The 27,077-nt window shown below is 47.3% G+C and overlaps 1 protein-coding gene across 2 annotated transcripts in view; it reads right to left on the bottom strand.

The window, feature by feature from the left end:
- LOC119401568 (protein bicaudal C homolog 1-B-like) overlaps window positions 1–27,077 on the bottom strand; it is a 139,956-nt gene that overhangs the window by 80,026 nt on the left and 32,853 nt on the right. The window contains exons 2-3 of one of the 2 annotated variants that reach the window (XM_037668471.2): window positions 10,337–10,383; window positions 5,179–5,248 (exon numbers count right to left, since the gene is read on the bottom strand). In XM_037668471.2, coding sequence (XP_037524399.1) covers window positions 5,179–5,248; window positions 10,337–10,383 — 117 coding nt within the window. The remainder of the gene's footprint in view (window positions 1–5,178; window positions 5,249–10,336; window positions 10,384–27,077) is intronic. The other variant, XM_037668480.2, reaches the window with a different exon arrangement.

Genomic DNA, 27,077 nt, shown 5'->3' with positions numbered 1-27,077 from the left:
ACTTGAGTATATGGCATAGTGATTTTGAGTACATAGCATCATTTGTCGAGAGAGGAGGGAGCGATTTTTAGCTGACTGAGAATGAATTGTAAATTCCAGGCCACATGCTGTGCTATAATGTTTGACTCGAGTGTTCTCGAGAGCCTCAACTACCGATCGACAGCGTTTTCTAACCATGCTCAAAGAGTTCTGCAGGGCCCCCTTTAAGAGCACACATGCAGTATGCCGGGTGCCACCTCACATGTGCATAGGAGAACAAAAAATTAAGCGCATGTGAGCGCGACTCACATGCTGCTTGGTTGCAGCCAGCAGCAACCAAGCAAGTACTCCTACTGCATGTTATTCACCCAACAGCATGAAAACTTGTCGAGACAATCCAGTTCACTGTGCAACAAGGCCAGCAAATCACAGACATGGTCCCGCAACGTCGAAGAAGTTCAAAAACTACATGCCATACACAAGCAGCATCAGGGCTTAACACCAAGTTCGAAAAGGAGGTCTAGTTCATTGATTTCACAGTGGAGCTCAGCCCTAAGCTAAGTGTAACCTTAGAAACCAGCGTTATCAATCGATCAGTGACAGGATCATTATTGGAATTGCCAATTTAGTTCGGAAAGAGGCTGGTCGAAGAGCCTGATCAGGCACTCGAAAGTCATTGCAACATGTCGGACAGCAGAAATTTCAACCCAGTATGCGTTGTCTTTGGCAACAAATGCTGCAGGTCAAGGCACTATGGCTTTCGTGGGGGTTTGTTTCATTTCTCCGTCTTTCTTCAGGCAGTGCACAAGTTGTGAAGTTTTAGGTCCAGTGTTGGGAAAGGTCCAGGAAGCTTGAATATGGTGGTTGCCACTGCTGTGCTTGCCAATATGTCCCAAAATATGTCATGTGACAAGTACTCGCGATGTTCCTGCTAGCAGTCCCAGTTCCAGTTGTTTACTTGGCTAGTTTGAACTGCACTCTGACTACAGCCAGCAACACTAAATCAACATATGCATATACAGCCAGCAACTAATAGATACGAAAACGATCACTCCCCTATTCGGAGGCTCAATGTTGCAATACGAAAGGACACCAAAAAGCTTCGTGGGAAACAATGGGCAGCATTCTTTGTGAAGTGGAGTTCTTGCTCCAATGGCAAGAATATGGCATGTACTAAATAGCACCGAAAATGTGCTTAAACCTCTAAAGTCATCAAGTGCGCTTGCCCTGCCACCTTTAGCCAAAGATTTTACTGACAACTACATACTTTGAAGAGAAGTGGAATGCCCCTTTTCACTTTAGTCTGCAAAGTAGTCCAGGTATGAATACATGCCAATAACATGTGCATTTGGCTTTCTGAATTAGTATAAGCTATTAAAAAGTCAGTTTCGCCGCAAGGGCAAAGCAATGCATGCAATAGTAAGAAACTGTACTGCTATACAAACTGAGGCTCACCAATGGATACTCTCAGTTTGAACAGCGCTCCTGTTGCAAAGGCAGCTGAAGCAGCGAAGGAAACTAGCATGCTTCAAGTGTTGAGCCGAGACACTTGATACTTCGCGCTCATCTTCTATTTGTTCGTTTTAGTGGCGTCCCTTGAGCTCGAGTGACTTTCGTACGCTCTGTAACATCAGTGCGGACATCGCGGTGAAAGCTCGAAACATCCCTCCTCCCCTCACCACGAGATAACCACGCGAGCAGACAGCGGAAGGGCAAGGTTCTCCCTGCGCAAACATTAGAAGCGAGCGAGCTGGTCAACGACTTTTAAATGTGCCCGTTTCACTCCTCGCGCCATCTCGCTGGTAATGAAGAAACGCTTATAAGCGTCTGCCGTCTCTGAGTACTGCCAGCGGTAAAGGCCTGGTGTGCATATAATGCTCGCCGTTAGCTACCTGAAGGATCTGAGTTTTGTGGCGTAGTGGTTAGCGCCAGCGCTAGGTCGCAGGTTCGATTCCGCGCTTCGGAAGCACTTTCCTGAATTATTTTTCTTTGGAACATATATATATATACACATATTTATACATATACGGTGCATGATGGCAGCGACGGCAAAAACCAGCAGAGACTGTCCATATAATTGCTATCGCAATAAAATAATTCACCAAAGATTTTACTCCCTGCGCAGACTTATCTCGCATCAATAGGTTAACATCAGCAGAAAGTATGCTATTCCCTGGCATGCAGTGACAGGAGACTCCGATGGACAGATCAATTACAAATGGAGAAATTTAACAAGCCAATAACACTAGATTCCTCGGGGTCACACTAGGTTCCAGGATAAACAGGCAATGTGCCGTAGACATTAGATTTACAGTGCTATTTTGTGGAAACCTCCTTTAAAGGTTAGCAGGTACATGCTGGGGAAGTTGTCCATTGATGACAAAGTTGCATACGGCAATAATTATCGGCCTGAAATTTGCCCTGGGAGTGCCATAAACAGCAGCAAGTGTCATGTGCTCCACGATTCCCGGCCGAGTCTTCTCGCCTGTTGATGACTCCTTATAAAGCTATGTCAATGAAGTGAACTGATACCCCTGTCGCACAGGCACTGGAAAGTTTTAAGCAAAAAAAGTTTTTGAAGAAGACTTTCACCAACAAACACATGACAGGGAACTCTCCTTTTCATAAATGGTCTTTTCTGGAAACTGAGTTCATCTATCTTTTACGGCTAAAAGACAGCAGCCTCGAAACCAGTGGGCACCAGCAGTTATCAGTTGATGGGAAAAAGAACGATGCCAATTCTAACTTGTCAAAAGACTCTTGCTGCATTATCAAAAGAAATTTCCAAGAACAAACTCCAGCACAATAAAATACCTTTGCTCTGCCAAGCAGATGGTCGGAAGGGTGATTTTGCCTACCTTACCAACAGGTACCTGGTGGCAGCTATTCTCTGCCTCCCACAGCAGTGGCAGATGCTTGACTGTTCCACCAAACTTACGATGGGTAAAAAGAGGCGACCCAATTTTTAGGTCTGGCAGTCCCATGTCACCAGTTTGTCACAGGGTGGGCAAGCTCCCAAGCAACTTGAATCTTCCCTTCCCCCACCTTGCATGATTTCGCAGAACTGGTTTGCCAGACTTCGAACTGTTCTGTCGAGCACCTGGCTGGAGGCACACAAGTACCCATTTTAAAGGTACATACCTGGCGACAGCAATCTGCCTTTTTCACGTTCCTGTGCTTCCCTCTGTTGCACGCCCCTGGAAACTATTTGGCAGGGTGCCAAGCTTGTGCCTGGGGATTTCTGCACATGCGCTAATGTTAAGACATTTGTCAATTGTGAGACTCCTCAATATCCGCGAATTATTTTTGGCTTCTGCAGCATGGAGAGCGATTTTTGGAGGCTACGTAGCACTCTTCGACTACTGGTTAGGAAGCGCCCACTGCTATTTTGAGTCGATGTAGAGGCCGATAAAGGTATGTGGTTGCAACTCACCTATATGTCCACCAAAGCAGTTACTGTCCCCGATTTGTACACGTGCGGATAGTTTTTTTTATACCTTTTACTGCTTGTAAAGACTTTAGGCCTTCGATTGAGAGACATTAAAGCACTGCGTTACCAGTCTCAATTATTTACCAGAGCTATGCATTAGTTGGAATCTGCATGCATCACAGCTCATTCATCCTTTGCTTCCAGTAAAGTGGGAATTGTTGGCCTACGTATGCCATCGTTGCACTGCTCAAGCAGCACCTGAATCGTGTATTACCAAAGTTTTTTTGCCTAAGATGTCGACTCTCCCGGCGCTCCTGTACTGGTTGCTACAGAAGGACAGCAAATGGAAGTGGGCAGCAGAAGGTCTGTGTTTGAAGCTGTAATGAACACTCTGGAAATTTCAAGCTTGCTTGTGCACTTTGACCCCATGAAGGAACTAGTGCTCGAGTGCAATGCCTCGCCAGAGGGCAATGATGCCATGCTATCTCACATGATAGGTGGCACTGAAAGACCAATAGCATTCAGATCCAATACCCTCACAGTTCACATTGAAGACTGATCATGAACCCCTGTTTGGGCTCAAAGAAAACAGGCCGATTCCCAGTACTGCATCATAGAATCGGAGTTGGGCAATTACCCTTGGTGCCTACAAGTACACCATAAAATATACGCCTGGATTCACCGACTAAAACACAGACGCATTGATTCGACTACCTGTGCCAGCCAGTGAGACTGAACTGCAGATGCAAGACCACGAAGACAATGCACAAGCAGCCAGCTTTTTGTACACGGCTACGGCCTTAAGGAAGCAGGTTGCAGACACTGCTAGGAAAGGCCAACTCGCACAATGCCTTCATGAATACGTACAGTGGTGATGGCCCAAGAAACTCGCTACCTAAACCGTGACAGTATTGCCCCTCTGGAGACTTAGGAACTCTCTCACTATGATGGACAGCTCATAGTCATGGCACTGACTAGTTCTTGAGGCAGCTAGAAGAGCATTCCTGCTGGAAATGCACTAAGCACATTCAGGAGTCAGTGCCACCAGTCCTTCAATGCTTTTCTAGTCACAAAGCTTCGCCTGCAGTTTCCCCGAGAGGACAGAAGCTGCCGCTAGGTTCATGGCTGTCAGCGCAGGAGCATCAGAGTCCATGCATGCCACACTTAGCTGATACTGCTGCACTGGTTCAAGGCAACTGTTGATCTTGCAACAACCCACCAATATTGTATTATCATTCACACTTTGCCTGACATACAATGTGGTTGTTGCATCCACGAGTGAAAAGTTATTTTTGCTGCTATCCATCAGTTTCCAAGACCCAGCCAGTTTTTTTCAAAAATTCAACGACAATTTCCTGACTTTTCCAGAAATGTCCAAATTCTCTGACAATTCCAGGTTTTCCAGGTAGGTAGATAGCCTGCTATAAGAAACGCTCGATCGCTAACAAGTCCACAATCGAGAGAGCACCAATAATTGGAACATAGCATATACAAATGTGCAAGTGACCAGCACACCTTTGAGGGCCCCGATTTCTGTACGCTATCCGGCACCGTAATAGACCAGGTGCACTGTTTGGAAGAGCACACATGCAGTATGCCGGATGCCACTTCGCATGCGATCTTATAGATAATCCTTGAAAAAACTTGGAATAATCGAAGGCAAATTGTTTTCAATACCCATGCAGAAATTTGATGTTTTATTTTCAAATTCTAACAAATAATTGGAATTTTTTCATTAATCATTGCAAATCAGTTGTTTCAGTGCTCACCCTTTTTAGATTTTGCACCAGCCTTCAGCTTTGTTGGCCAAGAGATAATGGTGTCAGTGTTTTCCATGATCTATACCAGAAGAGAAAAGTGTGATTCAGTTAGCACTTTCAGAATTCAACTCTGCCACCTTGTAAGTGCACACACACTAAACTCAAAACACTAATTAAAAGTAACATGACGGCTGCGAGATGTCCTCGGACCGCTAAACACAATCTTTTACTGTCGGTATGTGACAATTAGCAGGGTTCTTATAACCTTGTGTTGAACAAGTGTGAAGATTTTAATGGTAGCCGACAGTTGCAGGGGCTTCAGTTGGTCCCATTTGTGCTGTAAATAACACAAGACAGGGAGAGGACAGGCCAGAAGGGCAGATGGGTAGCCAATCAGCACCACACTAGTGCTGCGCATTGAGTTATTCTCCAGAGGATGGCAACAGCATTGCCCGTTAGGGTCTTGTACATGAACGCTCTGCATAGAGAAAACGAGAACTGACAAGAATTGAGTCTACATGTATTGAGGATAAGTAGCTGCCAGAAGAGGTGGTGTGAAAATTTCAATTGAGAAAATTAAAGCCAAGAAGAGGAGGAGATGGTGAACGTCCAAAGTGCAAGCAGAAAGCAACACAATGCTGATGTGAAAAGGGGCAAGCTTCAAATTTCAATGTTCCCCACACTCAAAACCTACATTGCAGCTAACATTGAATGAGCCCATATTTCGGAACAGCAATTTGACACTTCAAAGAGAGAAGAAAGGTTTGAGACATACAGTGTGCTTATTCTGCCAGTACCTCATGGTAAATTACAGCTGCATCTAGAGCAGAGACCTCCATTAATTTAAGCTAGAGCCCAGTATGGGACTGGACCAACCCAATAGCCCAAGACAAGTAGATAAATATTTAGTGAGCCCGAGCTAAGCTCACGCTTAAAGCAATGGACTCTGTCCAAGCCTGTTTCACTAAAGAGCCCATGTCGAACCTTCAAACGCATGCGGGTGCTCTACATATATCCAAGGCTATCTGTGCAAGGCTCACATGACAACCTGAGGCAAGTGGCTTGCAATTGCAATAGCAGAGTAAACAAATAGTTAATTGTTTTTGTGTCAACAAAATAAACTTCGTTCTCGCTAAGGGAAAAAGTGCTTCATCTGAAAGGCAAATCATTGACAGTGAGTGCAATGCATTAGGTAAGTACACAAAGTAAAGTTCACAGTTTTATCAGGCCTATATACAGCAGCAAACATTCACGTAACGCATGGTGTCGACACGTACAAGCAAGCGTGAATGCATCTCACTCGATAACAGCAAACACTGGCTATCACAATGCTGGCATGATGAGCAGCACGGGAAGTGAGCAAACATATCGTGATGCCTCTTGCTTCTTTTAAATAATCAGACCCCTCAACATCAGGCATTTGGAGACAACCCATGAAGCCATCAGCCATCTTGGCTCGCTCAGCCTTCATAGTCTACCCCGCGCTGACTAGGGAAGGAGACACTTCGCCTACCCAGCCCCTCAACTGCGTGCTTGTTTCCCCCACCAGTACAGCACAAACATGCCTCTTATCGCCCACCATCTTACAAGCGCACTCATCTCCATCCAGCTCTATGGTGCACTCGCCTCAGTTCCATCCCCGCTCCTGGCCGATGTGCAAAGAGGGCACGCTCCATTGCATGCTTTCCCTTGATCCCCCAGTGTGCCATGCATGGGGTGCAATAAGATCATATTGCATTTGAACTATATCAGTACACGAATTCTTATTTGGAGTGCCCTAAAATTGCTATGGCAATAAAATTAATATTGAAACCGATCTTGATGTTTCCGGCCTTTGTGATTGCACAGTTTTATCCCTAGAAACATGATTATTTTATTGCAATGGCATAATTTTACCACTTTATATTTAATACAGCTTCATGGTCCCCAAGATGGCTTCGACCTTGACAAAACTAACTCAAGAGCTATCAAAATACCCCCTCTCTCTCTCTTCTAGTGCACCATCAGAAGTTGCACCATCAAGGTGCAACTTCTGCCTAGGTGTTACAGTGGTTATGGTGCTCAACCCAAAGGTAGTGGGTTCGATCCCAGCCCTAGCAGCCATTTCGATGAAGGTGAAATGCTCGAGGCCCGTGTAATGTACATTATCAGTGCACATTAAAGAACACCAGATGGTCGAAATTTCCAGAGCCCTCCACTACAGCATGCTTCATAATCATGTTACAGTTATGGCATGTAATAATAATAATAATAATAATAATAATAATAATTGTTGGGATTTAATGCCCAAAACCACGATATGATTATGAGAGATGCTGTAGTAGAGGGCTCCAAAAATTTCGACCACCTGGGGTTCATTAAGATGCACCTAAATATAAGCACACAGGCCTCAAGCATTTTCGCATCTAACGAAAATGCAGTCGCCACGGCCAGGATTCCATCCCGCGACCTGTGGGTCAGCAGTCGAGCACCATAACCACTAGAGTACCATGGCGGGTGGTTTTGGCACTTAAAAGCACCAGATAACGAGGCGCAATGCTATTAATATACTGTTACTGACATTCTTTAGTGAAACAGGGATTCTCCCGCAAGGAGCTCAATTCTAAGAATAAATACTTATCACTGTCAAGGCTTCAAGTGAATCTGCTGCATTTTTCAAGAGTGAAACATCCTTTGTGTTCACACTAAGGTGCATACAAGAGTTAAAATGCCTGACCAGAAATTTTTATTCTACCTTAGCTTCTGCCCTTTTCATATTACTTTTACATGCACTCAGTTTGTTTTTTTCGAAATGATTGGTTTTCTAGTTTTATCACTGCAGACTATGCTACACAAAAGCAATCTTGAGAGCAGAAGTCTTGCTACTGTATCCAGAGGTGCAATGCTAGAGTGACCTTTCTGCAGCATGATTTATAACTGGGGAAGTTCATAAAAATGCCCTAAAACTGTTGCAGAGCCACCTTACATGCAGCTTTATTTTCTTAGGACACTTGGCATGATGTCAGATTTTGTACACAAGTGTGTTAACACTTGAACACTATTGCGTGAAACCTGTTATGGTTGTTTCGTGTTGAAGCATTATGAAGAGACAAGGACAGCAATTTCTTTTTATTTTTTAGGGAATCTGACAATTGGACATTGAACAAGGAGCCAACTACAGTACAAAATGAATTTAACAAAACATGAAGCAATACAACAGCATCTATCAAGTAAGGTTAATGTAAAATACAAGGCACACAGGTGCTTCATACAAGAAAATGCTGCTGGACTACAGCACTGAATTTGCATGGGTGCATGGATCAAGAAGCAATTGCAGTGATGCTACTGAGGACTTCTAACTTGAAGATTTCGTTGCTCCAGAAATTGCTTCATTTTGGAGCACTTTTAGCAGCAAAAATTTCCATCTTGGAGCACTTTGAAGCAGGCAATTTTGCCTCTGGGAGCACCCTGGTGCATCTAATTTCCAACTCTTACATTGAAGAAGCAAGTTGCACCTACACTGAGACACCTGAATAATTATTAAGGAGAAAGCCTTAGATGTCTCATCAAACAGGAAAATTGGCCGTCGGCGTCCCGTGGCATCGGCGTCAACACGAGTGATACCAAAAAATCACGTGATGATGCTATCACGACGTCACATGATCAAGTCATCACATGACAGTCGCTTTGTCAAAGGTGGGCCTTAGACAAATGCATAATTGACCCTGCGAGTTTTCAAGCGAAGCTTGTACAGACCGACCTGTGAAGCTGGTGATGGTGTTCCAAAAAATCCTTTTCGCCCACAGCTGGCACGCACCAAAGAAAAAAAAAATTCAGGATCCCTTCCTCTAACTGGGAAATAGGGGCAAGCGAAGCTTGGCCTGGGCATGCCAGACCTACTGTTTTTCTTTCTCATTGCACAATGCTCCCTCCTAATGTAAGCGTTTATTATAGGTAGCGGCCATTCCCGGAACGCCGTTTTCAGGCTGGCGTCTTTCACGTTCTTTCCAGCGTTAGTCTCTATAATGGGCCATCGAAAGGACCACCACGCGATCATGGAAATGCGGGGTAGGAATTCAAATTTCTCGAAGTCTGAAGTTTCCCGAAATGCGCAATTCCTCATATCGACCTGATGCGCTGTTCAGACGCAAGCTATTTCAATGAAGCGCCCATAGCAAGTTTACCGCTTCCCCATACTTTTCTGCATCGTCGGTAGAACGCATTCGTATGGTTCATTTCAGTTCACACTGGGCAAGCACGGGTGCGCGGACTAGTGGTCAAAGCACTCACTTTCAGACCGGGGGGACCCGGATTCAAACCCCAGCCCTGGAAAGGAAAGTTGTTTAGTTTTATTATTTCTTTAATGCACGCCATCTGTGTGTGAGGAGGATTATTAGGAACACCACTATCACCAGCTTGACAGGTCAGTCAATTACAAGCTTCACTTGAATAATAAGTAAGACTAAATAAGTTTGCTTTCCGGGGCTGGGGTTTGAACCCAGTTTGGTGGCCTCAAGACCAAGCTGCACATGTTTTGACATGCCAGCTTTGCAATTCAGTGATGAACACCAACAATCTGGCGCAGTTTATGTAGATTTTATCAGGATGGCACAGTAAATCCAATTTAGCACACTTTGGTGCAGGAGTGGATTCCCTGCAATTGGTTTAATAAAAAAGCTAAAGTACAATTATGGCATTTCATAATTTTACTTGATTCAGCTTGATACCCAGCATATTTTACAGCTTTAGTTTATATATCATGCAAGCACAAATCAAATTCAGTTATGCCACCGAGGACCGCCGATTTGGAGCAATTTCTGAAGCAGCAAAATTTTGGAGCACTTTAAAGCAGCTAATTTCACATTCTGGAGATTACAACTGCTTTAAATGTGAGGGAACTCAATTTTTTTTATTGCTGGGGTTTAAGGTGCCAAAACCACAATATGATTACGACATGCCGCAGTGGGGCACACTGGATTAATTGCCAACCCCAGGCGTTCTTTAACGTGCAGCTGAATTTAAGTACACTGGTGTTCTTGCATTTCACCTGCATTGAATGCAACCACCGTGGCTGAGAAGTGAACCCACATCCCACCAGAGCTTAGCAGCGCCACGGCTTTGTTTTCTTTTAATATGTGAAATGTATCAAATGTGAAGTGTCTGGAACAACACAGGCATTGTACTGTACCTTTTTGAAGAACCCTTCTGCCAAAGTGGGTGTGTCACAGCCAGTTTCTGCGATTATGAAAAAAGGTAGAACTGGATCACGCCAAGAACTTGCAACTGTTGGGTTTTTCTGAACATCAGAATAGCCAGGATGCAATTGAGAATGACAAGCATGCCTGCAATATCAATGCAGTCTCTCTGAAACAAGTAATGGCTTTGATCGATAAGCCTCATGTAAATACATTTGCAAAAACTGAATTATGCAACCAAGGGCTCTAATAAGCAAGTTAAGACTACTAAAGAATAAATTCCCCTCCCAATGACCTACAGCTATTTGTCTTGCATCAGTGCTTCAAAAACACCAGGCTAAAAAATTGGCGACATTTCACTTCATGAATGAAGGTTGCACACAAGCGTATGGGTGCTATCAACTTTTCGTGCATTGCACGTAGAATGTTTTGCTTTTATAGTGTGCAAGTGTAACAGTTCTTCAGGTGTCTCCTGCACATGCCTAGCTCATGCTTTCTGCTGATCTTTTGCCTGGAACATGGCGGTGACTTTGGGTTGGTCAACTTGCCCTCTGCCTGCTGCCACTTTTATTGCTGCCAAGTCCTTGCTCCACGCTCATCCCAATTGCCAGACAAAGCCTGTACTTCCATAGTGCACACAGAGCTTATATTAACTGCCAGAGGAGATCAATAACCCGGCCATGACAAGACTAGAGGGGAGGCTCGTATGCACGAGTGCCGTGTCTCCTCCGTAGTACGGCCTTGACCCAGGGCTTCTCCGTCTACCTTCATCTTTCACTGTGCTCTGCCCCTCCCCCTCCTCCACGTGCTCCTCCGTACCTTCCCCGGCACATACTCCCCTCCACCTCCAAGCACCCTCCCTCCAGTGCTCACTTCCCCTGCAGCTTCCAACCAATTTACTGGTCTCATAGAAGAGGCACGTACATTTGTGCATGAAAGTATTGCTTGCAGTAATGTAATGTTGCAAACTGCTGCACATTTTGCTACGGTTCTTTATCTCATGCTAGCAATTCACTAAGCCTTAAACAAAGTGAAAACTATGGTAGAACCTCAACAATAAATTGCTGCAATGTTTTCCCGGCTCTAACACTAAAAAACTACCAAAAAAAGAAAATACACATGAAAACTTAGCAGGGCCAATTGCTACATTTCTAGTCCTTACAGCTAGAAACACGTACCACATACCACAAATACAGCAGCCTCCATCAGCAGTGCCCATGTTGGCAACCACATCATCCCTTAAAAACCGACTTGCAGCCCCTGTCTTGTGCTCAATATGGCAGTGGTGGTCCTACTCTGCTACATTACCAGTAAGTCGCAACACTGGTCTAGGGATGGTAAAATCTATGAACGATTAATCGATTAAAGGTCCACAATTAATTGATTAATCATAATCAATTTGTGTCTTTCGATTAATCGAATTAATCGATTAAAACTATTCGTTTAATCGATTACGGCATCCCCCACTCCCGCCCCCAACCTCGCCCCTTCGACGGAGCGCATGACTGCGAGGCGCGCTATCCTGAGACGCAGACCCTGAACTCTATCCTTAGACGCAGGAAGTTGCAAAGCCGAATACTACTACTTTTTCTGGTTCGATTTGGGATGCCGTCGATCGCGCACTTCTACGCAATTGCGTTGCACTGTAGTACGATCCGATGAACTAAATGCCTTCTCAGTTCAAGACATACTATAGTAACTCTGTAGTCGATCGCCGCACCAATCCGAATTCACTTGAGACTTGGCACAGCATGCGAACTGGCCTAGATCATGTGTTTGATGTTGCAATGGAGTATTTGCCAATTCCTGCAACGTCAGTAGCATCCGAGAGCCTTATTTTGCATGCTGGATGTGTGGCGACCTAAAGGAGGTGTCTGTTGTCGCCCGAGCATCTCGGGCAACTGACATTTCTTCGCTCAGTAGAAAAAAGCATGTGGTTCGGAGCAGCAACCCCATGAAACAAAACAAAAGGAGACTATTGAGAAAGTAAGCAGCACGGCGATTCGCCAACTTTCAAAAGAGAAGTTTATTCTTTTCTGTAAATTTCATACGTGCCAGCGCATCGTCTTGTAGCTTATTTTGTTCGTGTATGCTTTTGCCGCCCTGTTTCATCGTCTTGCCGCATAAACGCATGTCTGCTTACATTTGATAAACGAGTACTTTTCGTCACCTGTAGTGTCAATCGAAACTTTCTTTGTATTTTATTCAACCCTCAGATTTTACTCGATTCTTGTGTAAGTGCGGCATTGTAATACGCGCTGCTTATTTCCTCACTGGTTCTTAGTGCCGTTCTGTTTTACTCTTTAGCAAATAAAATATTGTTTACCAATGAAAGAGAGAGAGAAAATATATTACAAGGCAGAGAGGGCGGCCTGAGCTAGTACACCCCTGCCTGCTACTCTGCACCGGCGAAAACGCAACGGGTGAAAAAGAGTGATGAAGTACGATGATGGGGAGATGATTAGGTAATCCGTATATACATAATAAGACACGTTTGCTAGCGTAAAGAGGAGAAGGACGCTAGTAACCATCTTTTATTTGCTGTATACCAACTAGCCCAACTGTCCGTCTTATAGGGTATATATACCATTTTCATAATTGTGAGCTAACTTTCATACGATGCAGTTAGCCCAATTAATGGCAGCTAGTCACTTCTTCAAACAGAGTGTTCAAGTGCGGTTTGCTTGCGCTGGGACGCGGAAAGTGTAGACTCTGCTTTCTTGATACGAACACGCATAATATACAAACGCCAGCACGCGCAACTACGACCTCGTCTCCGCTTGAAGCACGAAAGTTGCTGCCATTAGTTGAGAGAAAATGTAGCGCTGGAATGCGCACTCGCGAATTGGGAAATGGGTCTTATAGACCTTGATGTTATCCGCAACTTTACGTGTCGGTTTACCGAACGTCTAGCATCCAGTGCATTACTATTGAAGAAGTGACCTTGAAGCACTTAGTAATACTCCATGGTCGCGTATTTAGGGAGAAATACAGCTTTCAGCTAGAGTCCCCCGTCTTCTTCTGTGACAAGAAAGGAGAGTCGCGCAATTTATGTTGTAATGTCTGGTACACTAGATAGCGCTCACAGTTCAGGATGTGCGCACGATTGAGAAGGTGTGAGTGGCGCCGTGTTACGGCAAATATCAGGTGAAACCTGCGGAGTATACTGGCGCAGCTGCTGTTTTTTCTAGCCGGGAGGCAAAAACTGATGTCACTCTATTTTCCGCAATATTAATTAGAACTAACAGACAATAATGCCAAGGGAAGTATAGAGGATGTTATTTGTAATAATTGGGATATCAATGTGAAGAAAGTAAAGTGGACGAAAAGAACTTGCCGCCGGCAGGGACCGAACTTGCGACCTTCGAATAACGCGTCCGATGCTCTACCACTGAGCTACGGCGACAGTCATCCCCCCGTCCACTTCATAGGGTACACATGTGCATTTAAACCTAGGAGTGTTAGTCAGCACCGATCACAGCCATGGCGGCGAGTGTGGAATACTCTTTTTCTGCCTTTTGGCATCACGTAGCAAGTGACCTTTTTTTACGAGCTGGTAGCTGACCAATAATCCCTCGCATACTACCTGAAGGCACCAAGTCTGCCAGAACGAGACCCTCGCTATGAATGAAGGAACAAAGGTGACTTTTAGGGGCTAGTTTTCCTTTGTCGTAACACCCTTAACATCCCCTATACTTTCCTTCGCATTATTGTCAGTTAGTTCTAATTAATATTATGTCTAACAAAGAAAAACGAGCCCCTAAAAGTAATCTTTCCTTCATTCATAGCGAGGGTCTCGTTCTCGCACACTTGATGCCTTCAGGTGGTATGCGAGGGATTATTGGTCAGCTGCCAGCTCCTAAAAAGATCACTTGCTACGTGACGCCAAAAGGCAGAAGAAGAGTGTTCCACACTCGCCGCCATGGCTGCGATCGGCGCTAACACTCCTAGATTTAAAAATGCTCACGTATGCCCTATGAAGTGGACAGAGGGATGACCGCTGCCGTAGCTCAGTGGTAGAGCATCGGACGCGTTATTCGAAGGTCGCAGGTACGGTCCCTTCCGGCGACAAGTTATCTTTCAGTCCACTTTACTTTCTTCATATTTATATCCCAATTATTACAAATAACACCCCCTATACTTTTTCTTGGCAATATTGTCTGTTAGTCCTAATCATTATTGTGTCTAACAAAGAAAAACGAGCCCCTAAATGTCATATTCTTTCCTTCTATTTCCCGCAGTTGCCTGTACGGATGGTCTTGTTTGAGGCCAGTATATTTCTGTGTAATCTCTGCATAGGTGACCACAAGAAAAAGATCGCGTCAGTCCGCAATTATAGTATTATGCAGGGCTTCCATAATATCTAACCGACAAACCGAGAAAAGATGCCTTGCTTACTAGAGCGAGCGTCTTATTTAATTTCTCCTCGTCTCTCTTTTACCTTTCTCGGGATTTCCTCACCCTCCGCCATACTGCATGTTTCAACTGCGACTTTCCAACCAGTGTGGTCCCCGAACGTGCCTCCGGTTTCGATGAGCTCGAGTAGGCAGGCTTCGAGAAAATACGACCTGCTGCCGAATAGTCAAGGGGTGATGTCCACAGATTCTTGAATCCGCGACATCAACCAACGACGACGGGCCCCTTGTGTCCAGTGTGCGAAAGTGTGAATTTTCGCACAATGGACACAAGGGGCCCGTCGTCGACACTTTCGAAAGTGGGAATTCTGGATCGTCAACGCGTGTAATAAAAAGAATTGGGGCCATATTAAACACGAACGATGCCTCTCAAACAAAGATATATTGGTTTTAAAGCACCCATTAAAAATGTCGATTAATCGATTAAAAGCTAAATCGATTAACGATTGACGATTAATCGATTAAAAATTTTAATCGACCATCCCTACACTGGTCCCAATGCTTGAAGTGATGAGGTGGATGTAGGCTTGAGCAGTCCATCCCCACACACACATCTACAGATACTGTTACATGCTGTTGTGAGCACTATCAAATGTTAAGTTTTCCAGATCATGCATTTTATTCTTGACCCTCTAACAACAGGGTTTCTATTGTATAACAGTCCTCATGGTACTCAATTCAGCCAGTTCAAAGCAATTTATCAAGACCTATCAACTTACCTTAGACAAGGATATAGTTACAGGAAGATTTAAGGGGTCCTGAGCCACTTTTCCAAGTAATCATCGAATGACCTCAGTATCCGAGTTTTTGCCTCATGCATTGATTGCTGCAAAAATGTCTCGCATCCGTCAAAAACGAAAGGAGTTACAGGGATTTGTCGCATGCTTTGAGCACTTTCTTCTTTCGTCCCGGCGAGTAAGCTACACAGGAAGGTATGACACGGGGGAAAGGAGCTGCGTCAGCGCTTCTTGACCTTGAGCGCACATCGTGATACGAGACCAGCCTCTCCCATTGAGATTCCTGCACACGCTAGTGTTGCTACTGTGTAATTTTAGCACACTATAGAGCGCGGCACCAGCGCATGGCGACACTCCGTGGCAAGAAGCACACCTGATCCAAACGCCGTTCCTGATTTATGTCAGCTATCAGCAAATAGCAATCTGCTGTCACACGACATACAGGTGGTGCCCCACCCACCGAAGAGAGTGAGGACGGGGCCTCTGTATGAAGAGAGGTCACTTGGTTTGTTTAGAGCTTCCCACCCATTACTAAGGGATCAGCCATAATTCATCATCCTCATGATCCACCACGGCAACAATAAACTGTGTAGCTACACAGGCATATATAGTCTTAACACGTACTAGTGGGTGCTTTGCTAATTCGTAAAATAAGATTTATTGAGCAGTGGGCAACTTAACTATGCTTTCAGTAAGTGCCCTAGAAGAGTTTACAGTAGGCTCTATGAAGGCTGCTTCGCCAGCTTACGCTGCGACTGTGCTGCGTATTCCGCGCAGGCCTGCTTTTCTTCCCACAAAGCCTGAGGGGTGGTTCATGACCCCTTTAAGTTGTAGATATGAAAGATGGGAAATCAGAGATTATGCTGCATTGTGACACAAACTACCTAACACTACAGAAATAATCTTTCGAAGTAGTCAATATAGTGTGGTGCTTGGTAACAGTTAACGAACAAGAACATCCACTTGGAGGTTGTATCTTAGAACAGTGCTTGAATGTTCATACGAAGGTCATTCTCAGCTAGGGAAGCCTCCAGCAAATTCAAACAGCTGCTGACATGCTCAGGCTTCAGAAGGGCATAAAACACCACGTGATCTCGCTAACCAATCACACACACACACACACACACACACACACACACACACACACACACACACACACACACACACACACACACACACACACACACACACACACGTGCGCTTACAGCGTCGCTGTCCGACGGTTTTCACGGCGTGGAACTGGCCGAATTTTGCTTCGTGCTAGGGTTCTGCTAGACCGGCGATCATTGGCCTGTTTGTTGGCTATTGTTACGCGATCATTTTTTTAGGGGCGAAGCTCCTTAGGGTGTGGGTTGTTCCCTCCTCTGTAGTAGTAGTAGTAGTAGTATGTATGTAGCCAGTTCTAGTTTAATGAATTGCTCACTAGATGGCGTTTCATGTATTTCTTAGAGTTGCTGTTTAAAGATGACAGATGGCGCTTGTATAATGCGAATGGCGCATGTCATTGGATGCCTGCGATCGTAAAAGGCGCTCGCTCTTGGCGCGCTTTCTCTTTCGCTCGGGAGCGGACACTTTCTCTGCATTTCACCGATCACAAAGCGGTGATAATGGATGGACCACGTAAACCAACCGTACGATAAAAGTTTGATGTTTAATATATACACGGTGTTTCACACTTTATATGATGTACTGGGCGAATTTCACGGAAGAGTTTCACGGTTTACCGGTGATTCCCTCCGGAGCTTCGCCCCACTCATTCACCCCGTGGATATGCTGCGATTTTTTTTTTTTTTCATTTTATAAGCGCTAATTCAGCAGCTTCGAAGATGCCAAATATTTTTCGTCAATCCCCGAAACCCTCACACAATTTTCAACAATTTTCGTCTTGTGCCATAAAAACTCGATGTAAATGATACTTCCTTTTACCGGTCATTTAACTAGAGCGAAAAATCAACATGAGTCGCTATGTGCTCGCACCATGAGCGTAAGTTCTCTGCCTTTTAAGCATAGAAAATTAAGTCAATGTCTGTTCCAAAAGACTATAGAGATCTCAACCCGAGAACAAGAGCGGGCTCCAGGCCGTGGGCGACATGTTTTAATAAAATGATGGGGCTTTACGTTCCTAATGGACGGCATATATGTAGACTGCATTTTTGTTTAGCTCTGTTTTGCTGTTTTATACATGTACATGTATTATTTGACTTCTGACTAGCCAAACAGCGGGCCCGGGCAGGGCTCGGAAATGCGGCCCGCGCACGCCCCTGCTCCCTCTTGCTCGCCCGTCGCGCCGGATTTTCCTGGCCCGCCAAACGAAAGCAACCCTGTCCGAACTGGTCGGACTGCGGCGAACAAGCGCACCACCCGCACGTGACTCCTTGTCCTTGTTGCTTTTTGAAAATGAGTGCCTTCCTATCTGAGAGGTTTTGATGATAGGTCTTTGCGAATTTTTATGTTGTGTGTGCTGTACGCATGCGTGATGGTTTCAGAAGATGAGCATCAGTTTAATAAAAGTCAGTTGTGAGCGTGCGCTTGTCCGTGTTACTTCGTCCACGTTCTTGTTTTGCGCCAACGATTTTCTAACCAGTTTTTGTAGTGCATAGACCCACAACGTGGGGAGTCATGTGGGCTGGCGATGTCCTCTTTTATGACTGAACAATAACAGGGCCTTCTTAACAAACGCAATACTTCAAAACGAGACGCTTCAACTTTTGTCATAAAAGCGCTGTATATGAATCATGTGAGCTACCATTCTGTAACGTGTCAGCGACACGACCGTAACAATTGTAAAGTGACGGTCGTGGAGATAGGGTTGAAAGTTCTGTACTGACCAAGCAGCCAGGAACTTTTGTGCAGTGCTCACCAGCGGTGAGTGGACTCTCGTGAAGAGCAGAGTTGTATTGCAGAACATCACCTATACTGCGGACGCCAGTGTGTGCGCAAGAAAGCCGGTGCCTTATTAAAATATGGCAACGGTCGAATGCATAGGCTCCGGATCGGCAACACAGATCCACTGTGAAAGGAAACCACACCCGATGCAAAAGCATACAAGCCTTTATGAAGGCAGCAAAAAGAAGGCAACACTAAGACGCCACCGGTCGATGTCGCTGGGAGTAGTTCAGCATCTGCTGCAGTGATTAGGTGAAATTGCTTGTAGATTTCTTCGCCAAGCAAATAGTCTGCGTCTGTGAGACATGTTGCTCAGAACAGATAGCCGTCAGGAAGCAAAAGAGGAATTCACACCCTAAAAAGACTTGAGAGCACGAGGGTGGCACAGCAAACTATACGGTAGAGGATATCACAGTGATGCTACCGAGGACTTCCGATTTGGAGCAATTTTTGGAGCAGCAAAATTTCCGTTTTGGAGCACTTTGGAGCAGCAAAAATTTTCACCTTGGAGCACTCTGGAGCAGCAAATTTTACATCCTGGAGTGCACTACGGAAGCATATTGCATTAACATTGAAGCACCTGAATATTATTATGGGGCTCTTATGAAGGCTAGAATTGTTTCGATGCATTGCAAATCTCATGGAAAAAATCATCTCAGGAGAACTCCATACTTTACTCGCTAATGAAAAAATAAGGGCTCATGTGTTGTGTCGTGCGACCCCTGGTGACATGCTGAGACACCAGTGCTGTTGTGCCACGGCCGGTCTAGAGGGGCACGCTCGCTCCTTCCCTTACGGCCTGAGCAGCCGCCGGGAGTACAATGGAACTTTTTCTATACAGTCACGACGGCGCGCTCCGCGTGAGGGCGTCGTGAGCCAACCGCCCAAAGCGCGTTTCGCCGCATGCGCTTCGTGTTGTAAACCAGCTGTGCCTGGCCAATTTCTCGTGCTAATTACTTCTTTCGGTTGTAGCAAGCGGTGAAGGAAGTACAGGTGCGTGTGGGGACAGTCTGCCTTTCTCGACACTCGGCAATAGAAGACGCACACACAGCGCTACTAGCAACAACAATATTTTTAAGACCCGACCACCTTATATTCGATGGAGGCGAAAATGCCTGAGGCCTGTGTGCTTAGATTTAGGTGCAGGTTAGAGAACCCCAGCTGCCACAGCAGTGCATTTTTGGTGGGCCACGCATATTTACAACGTCACAGAGGGGATTACCCATCTAACCTGGAAAATATGAATGTAATGCGTGCAGTGCAAGTATTCTCGCTCCAAGTCATTGGCGCACTGAAACATCTGCGAAACTTTAGGGGCAACTCTATTATTCTATTCAAGGATGCAGCATCCACAATCAACTTCATGAAAGCCATAAAGAGATGGTTCGACATTCACAACACTACGTACAGTGGAAAGGACTACAAACTTCCCATCTCAAAGCAGGACGATAGCCGATTGCTGTGGCTGGAAAATGAATTTTCAGGCTACATTAACCGCATCCAGGATTCTTCTGTCGCCGCTGGCGTTGGAAACTTTACAGACGAGACGTACACTGCCCTGCTTTTCACCACAAAGTCCACAGTGGAGACAGTCCGATTTCTTCTGAGAAAAGGAGTAAACTATGTGCTCACGAAGAAATTTAACAGTGATCCTATAGAGGCATTGTTTGGAAAATTGAGGGCAATGTGCGGGGGCAATGACGCGCTAGATGCAAGAGCCGTCACAGCTGCTTTGACCCACATTGTCAAGGAAAAGGCGCTACCTCCAAAGACATGGGCATTCGCGACGAAAACATTGAAGAAGCGGCGGTGTCTATTCCGGAAGATGTTATTGAGGAACTTGAAGCTCTGCGAGAACCTCCTCGCAAATCACCGAACTCTGTTGCCTATTCAGGCTTGGTGTATGTAGGTGGTTACATTGCCAAACTCATCACTGATGTCGGTTGCGAAACATGCGGCATGCTAGTGACGACAAACAAAACGAGCAGTCCTTTGTATCATCTTCTCCGTCAGCAAGAAGCCTATGATCTACACTGCCCAAAGCCGGAGTTACTATCAATGCTGGACACAATTGTGACGTTCTTCGAGAAAGCAGTCAAATATCTTCCTCGAACGAAAATCCTCGAGACTCTGCAATTGACTGTTGAGCCATACCTTGAAGATTCGCCACTTCTGGACTGTCCGGAAGGTGTGGACAAGAGTCACGCGAGAGTGCTGGCTCATATTATTTCTGAGAAGTTTCTCCGGATTCTTCTTATTAACTACACAAAAATGTTAACAGATCAGAATGACAGGCCTTCCGGTTTTATTCACAAGCCCTCACGGAAGCATATCAGGTTGTGACAGACTTGACTCCGTTAAACTGTGATCGTCACTACAGTGTTTTACCAGCAGTGATTTTTTTTCAGTTCTCCATGCGCATAATGTTGTAGTACGAAGGAAAACATTCCGTTTCCCATTGAAAGGATTCTCTGAAAGTTTTCTATATTTCCTCTTCATCTGCAGCGTGGCCGTCCCCGTTAAGCAGTGACTTTCACTTTTTTGAAGTATTTGTTTCAATATTAAAGCACGAATTAAGATGCCTCCAACAAAAAATGTGCAATTTTGTTATTTTCAAGTACAGCGATGGCCGGCCAATACATTTAAAAAACATTTCCTAAACCGTTTCCTCAACCAAACGCAATGTTCATGCTCTTACGTATTCTCGAAGTTACAGAAACCTAAAAAAAAAAAAAAACAAGGCTGTGTTATAACCGCGTCGATTCTTTGCCGAGCAACAGAAGCGGGCTTATGAGCGGCCTGCGCCACCACTTCTGTAAAGCGGAATTTACCAGAGTCATCATATATACTTGCTACCATGTTTCTATCGCATTGGTACCATGAATACCATACAGAGTAACTTCAGAAAGCGCCACGGTAAGTCGGAAGCCGAGCACTCCCTGCGCGCGCTAGCCTCCGCAACGGCCGGGAGTGAGTTAGGGAGCAGTTGGCTCGGAGCGCCCCCACGAAATTGCGGCCATAGGTAGCAACAGCCCCCCGTGCGCAGGCCGTAAAGGAAGGAGCGAGCGCGCGCCTCCAGACCGGCCGTGGTTGTGCTCTCTATTCATGCTGCTGGGGGAGCTGGGTCTCTGACATGCCTCTTTGCTACCACCAATGCAGCGTGGTCATGCCCGTCATGTCACCCGTGCCTCGCTGACCAATAGCCTTTCTTATCCCTCCTTAAAACCGCCTGCAATAAACGCCGGAGAGCAGTCTCCCGTCAGTCTCGCCGAAGCTTAGTCTACGCGTCGTCACTACACGCGCCCTCCCGTCGTTCGGCCTCTCCGTCGGCCCGCCGCGGGTTACGCCGCGCTCCTGCCCTACACAACACATGGCGACGAGGTAGTTGAACCGCTACGCTACTACGACAGGCGATGCCTGGAAGAGCACGACGTACGTGACACTACGCTACTGGTCACATTTTTCTGCTGCGCGTCGGTGCTTTGGCTTCCTGCACGCTACAAGGGCGTCGGCCTGCAATTCCTTTGTTCCTGCTCCGGCTACCGAACGACCTTCCTGCTCGAGCCTACGCCTACCTCCTGCACACATGGCGGCCCTTTTTGCGAACCTCCCTCCATTCCTCGACGTGCCCGGCAGGCCTCCATGGCATTTATGGAGAAAAATTTTCCAGGTACACCTGAAGGCGGCCGGCGGAAGCGGTTGGGAGGACGAAAGACGCGCGTCCGCACTTATCAGCGTGCTCGGTATCGAGGGCCAGCGCAAATACTTCGCGGCGTAGGAGCAGCTCGAAGCACAAGGCGGCCCAAATGCTACGCACACGGCCAGTACACCGACGGCGGCGGACTCGGGCACGGTGTCGACAGATGCGGCGACGACGGAGTACGACACGTTGCTACAATTCCTGGACGGGCTTTTCGCCGAGTCAACGAACGTGCTAGCCGAGCGGCACCTTTTCACGAGCCGCAAACAACTGCCCGGCGAAACGTTTCGTGACTTCGTCACCGCACTCAAAGAAAAGGCCCTGTCATGTAAGTTCGGAGCTACGTACGACGACAGAGTGCGGGACCAAGTAATTCACGGGGTCACCAACGCACATGTAAGGGCCAAACTACTGTCGTACGGGGAAGCCCTTACGCTGCAGAAAGCCGAAGAAGTTGGACGCGACTTGGAGGCGCTCAACTAAGCCAACGCGGCATTCGGAGAGAATGAACGGCTCGGTTCGCACTCCGGTTACGGCGGCAGCATTCAGTGCGTCGCAGTGGCTCAAAATGGCGGGTCGGCTGCTTCGCTGGTCCCGCATGTCGCTCAACATGGCGGCGGCTTCCCCCCCGGCGCGGGTGGCCGGGTCCAAGATGGCTCCGCGGGCTCGACGGCGCTGGCACAATGCTGCGTTCGCTGCCAGCAAGTACAACAGCTTGCGCCCAAGCCTCAAGTCGGCCCCTGTTTTCGTTGCGCCAAGTTAGGGCATTTGGCGAATTCCAGAAATTGTCCGGCCAAAAAGAAAATTTGCCAATTTTGCCGCATCAAAGGGCATTTCGCGGCAGTCTGCCGTAAACGGCAAGCGTCGGTGCAGGAAGTTGCCCCCGTCCGAGACGCTGACTCCGGCACTGCCACAGTCCTGTCCGTGCAAGCTTCGCCGTCTAGCCCAAGGGACTTGCGCATCCCTGTTGTTGTCGGAGGACATAGCCACATGTCATTGCTAGTGGACACCGGAGCGACGGCATCATTGATGACGAAGAGGGACTTCAACGCGCTTTTCGCTTCGAAGCATCGCCTGCTGCCAGCGTCAGTTCGCTTGTAAAATTTTTTCGAAGCATCGCATACCGGTCCTGGGCTATTTCCGCACAGACTTGCAGCATCATGGCAAGCGGGCCTTTGTCACCTTCTACGTGACAGCACACGGCACTTCACTGCTGGGGCTCGACGCCATCCAGCAGTTGGGACTCCTGATCGACGGCGCAACGTTGACGTGTCGTCCGGCTACACCAGTTTCATCGCAGCTTCCTGCAGGTGTACCTCCGGGGTTCGAGCACCTGCATAGCGGAGCCCTGGGACGTGTCAAGGACTACGTCCACCGGGCCAAGAGGCGGCAGCACATCGTGCCACTGTCTGCCAAGCTGTGTCGGCTGCCTCTGGCGCTACGGCAGCAGGACGCCATCGAGCTGCGACGGCTCCAGGACGACGACGGCCGCGGTCGGCGGCCGTATTCAAGATTGCGCATCAGCAACCAGCAGGGGCGTAGCCACGTTAGGGCACACCCGGGCCCGTGCCCCCCCCCCCCTCCGAAATTTTTTTTTGCCATAGCATACAGAGCAGAAAATGACACTCGACCACATCTGCCTGCTCGTCCCTACTACAGATCAAGAAGGTGCCCCCCCCGAAAAAAATTTCTGCCTACGCCCCTGGCAACCAGGTGTTCCCTGCGCAGGCCATTCGCGGTGGCCCTGCTGTCCAGTGCGACTCTACATCTACTGAAGCGCAGCTTCAATTGCCTGCGACCCAGTATCACCCGTTGGGACTTCAGGAGGAGAGTCCTGAATATTCCTCACCTACAGTCAATGCACCGAATTCCAACACGGGGGAGGGAAGTGATGCGAATGGGTCTTCGAAGTCGGCTCCCGATAGCCGCAGCACGCAAAGTTTTCCTGCAGGGCCTGGGTCACGTCGCCCACAGCGGACACGTAAGCCCCCAGCCCACTGCGCGTGTGTGCGCACGTGTGTGAATGTTCAGGAATAGTGGAAGCTGGCACTTGTGTTAGGTGTTGGTTAAATGAATTTTCTGTAACCTAGGTTATGTTTGTGTTCTAGGACTGAACTGCGTATTGCAGGTGCCATCTCAATCGGAACTTGAATGTGAAATTTTTAGTGTTTCCTGATGTAGCAGTTACAATTATATAAGGATGCAATTCTTCCCAGGGCGGGACGATGTGTCGTGCGACCCCTGGTGACATGCTGAGACACCAGTGCTGTTGTGCTCTCTATTCATGCTGCTGGGGGGAGCTGGGTCTCTGACATGCCTCTTTGCTACCACCAATCCACCGTGGTCATGCCCGTCATGTGACCCGTGCCTCGCTGACCAATAGACGGTTTCGCTGTTTGTAAACAAACTGGCATGCACCGAACGGCCTGCCCCAGAAGACTTCCGGTGCGCCACTTCCGGTAATACTTTTCCAATGGTCCAGGCTGTATTTCCTGGTGTGTTTGAGCTTGTTGCTCTATTATTACTGGCGCATTCCTTCAGACGTGTTTAGAGCGATGTCTAGCGCCTACATGAATGGGGCTCGATGACGTCGCACGGGAGAGGTACAAACGGAAACTGCAGCCGCGAGGAGAATTGCCTGATCCGCTGGATAGAGAAGTCGTGCAATTAGGCTTTTCGACAGGAGCCAAAAACCTGCCTTTTATCACAGCCGCGGACATGTTTTTGTATATTCGTCTAGGCACACAACCTCACAGTAAAACGCTTATTACTGCGCCTCTGTCACACCGGTCACTCTTGATAGAGATCGGCGCCGATGGGAATCGCTCGCAATCCCGCGTTTTCGGTATGACTGAAATAGATGAATGCACTCATGTGATGACGTCAGGTGCGGCTGAGTCACGCGAACTACAATGGTTTACTCACGAGTACAGTATTCATGAATCCAACTTTCAAGTTAACCCGCCTACATCTACTGCCCACACTCACACCGAAAGGTGATCGATTTAGCTAGAGTGGGGCGATGTCCATTGGCGGCAACAAGACAGGTGATGAGTCATTTGCTCTCACTGATGCGAACCCATTCGCAGGCGTCGCTCTCATAAAATGCAAACGCAACGGCAACAAAACATGGGCACCGCGACGTACACTGTGCGGGAATTCATGTTGAGAGCGGCTGCTTTGGTGCCCCGCGCGTTGCTTCGAACAGTACACATCACTGATGAGGTTCCAACTAGAGGAAACACCTTTACGGTGGATTTTCTGCGTTATCCAGCTTTCACATCTTGCTATCCACTTCAGGCGTCAGCGTACTTATCTGCCACGGGTGGAAGACGACGGCGTCCGACGTGTTCTTTTTAATCGGGGACCTTCGACGTCTCAACATCGCCTCTGTGCCATTAGAGTATGCTTTGAACTTTACTTGCCTTTGATAAAGTGGGCAGAACAAATCTACGCGCTTTTTATGGGAATCCAGTTTTCTCGCTTGATCGCTGCAATCCAGGCGCTCTTTCTGCCTTCATCTCTCGGGAACTAGAACGTTTTGACTTGCGATAGCAAATTAGCTCCGTATCTCGGCTTGCATCCTGGCACTACAGGGCAGTACCCGAGTCGCGAGCGCTTCATCGGGATAATTCTATCAGCAGAAAACATCGAAACACAAGCAGCCGCGGCCAGCAACGCAGGCTAAAACCACGCTAAAACAAGGTAAACAGGAAGTTTTCTAGGGCGAGTTTCCGGTCAACGCACAACGTTGCCAGAGAACGGCAAGCGCTGTCGAACCGCCTGCAATAAACGCGGGAGAGCAGTCTCCCGTCAGTCTCGCCTAAGCTTAGTCTACGCGTCGTCACTACACGCGCCCTCCCGTCGTTCGGCCTCTCCGTCGGCCCGCCGCAGGTTACGCCGCGCTCCTGCCCTACACAACACAGTTGAGTGTTCTGGATTAACCTCTTCGGTGATTATTTTCGACAACAGCAAATAAACAGAATACCGGATCAATAAAGTTGCACTTTATGAAATAACACTCAAAATACATCTATGTGGTTATCAGCAGACGTGGTAGACAAACGCCGTGATGTACAGCAGTGCCTCAATGCCAAAGAGCCACACTGTCCCTAATGCATTCCCCAAAGAAAACTCCAAGACGAAAGCCAGGTTCTTTTCCTTCTCGATCGACGGGCTGATCCTCCCCCTCCCTCTCTGTAAGCTTTCTGCACTTCACCTGGTTTTGCACTAGCTCCATGATCGGCGCACCGATCACGGAAGCAGTGTAAAGCGACGATGTCATGTGATCACGTCATCACGTGACATCACGATATATGACGCCATGATGACGTCACAAGTTTTGACGATTTATGACGTGATGATGACGCCAACACATGATTACTTTTTCATCAATCGATTGACGCCGCCGACGGTCAATTTTCGTGTTTGATAAAGGATCTAAGGCTTTCGCATTAATATTGCGTACTGAACGTTAAGCCTGGCCGTTAACAACCTGGCCTGTCACCTCTGTGCCATGCGCGAAACAGCTTCGCTTATCATTCACTTCACAGAGTGAAATGGCTCCTCAATTTTTTTTTATTGTGATGGCAATTATATGGACACTCAACGGATTTTTGCCGTCGCCGTAATTTTTCGTATAAAGTCCAAATAACATCACCACGCGCATTCTAGCCGCGGGTAAAAGCTCGCGAGCGCTGGCGACGAGCACGGCTGAAGCGGAGATTAAACTAGCCGGCCGTCTGTCTCCGTCGCACGGAGAGCGCATGCGATAACATCTTCCCGCGTGCGCGCCTGCCGTCGATTGCTCATCAAACAGAGAGGAAACGCCCCGCCCGTCTTTCGTAAGGAGCATGAAGGGACGCCAGGGGAGCGGAGGGGGACGGGGGGGAGGGGACCGCGTCGTTCGAAGGGCGCAGTCGCTTGCACGTGCGCGCTATCTCGAGGCATCAGGAGCCGGCTCGTAAACTTGCTGTGCTCTCAACGCTTACTTCGC

Source organism: Rhipicephalus sanguineus, chromosome 1 (genome assembly GCF_013339695.2).
Source record: "Rhipicephalus sanguineus isolate Rsan-2018 chromosome 1, BIME_Rsan_1.4, whole genome shotgun sequence".
NCBI lineage: Eukaryota > Metazoa > Arthropoda > Arachnida > Ixodida > Ixodidae > Rhipicephalus > Rhipicephalus sanguineus.
This window is presented reverse-complemented; position numbering and strand designations above follow the sequence as displayed.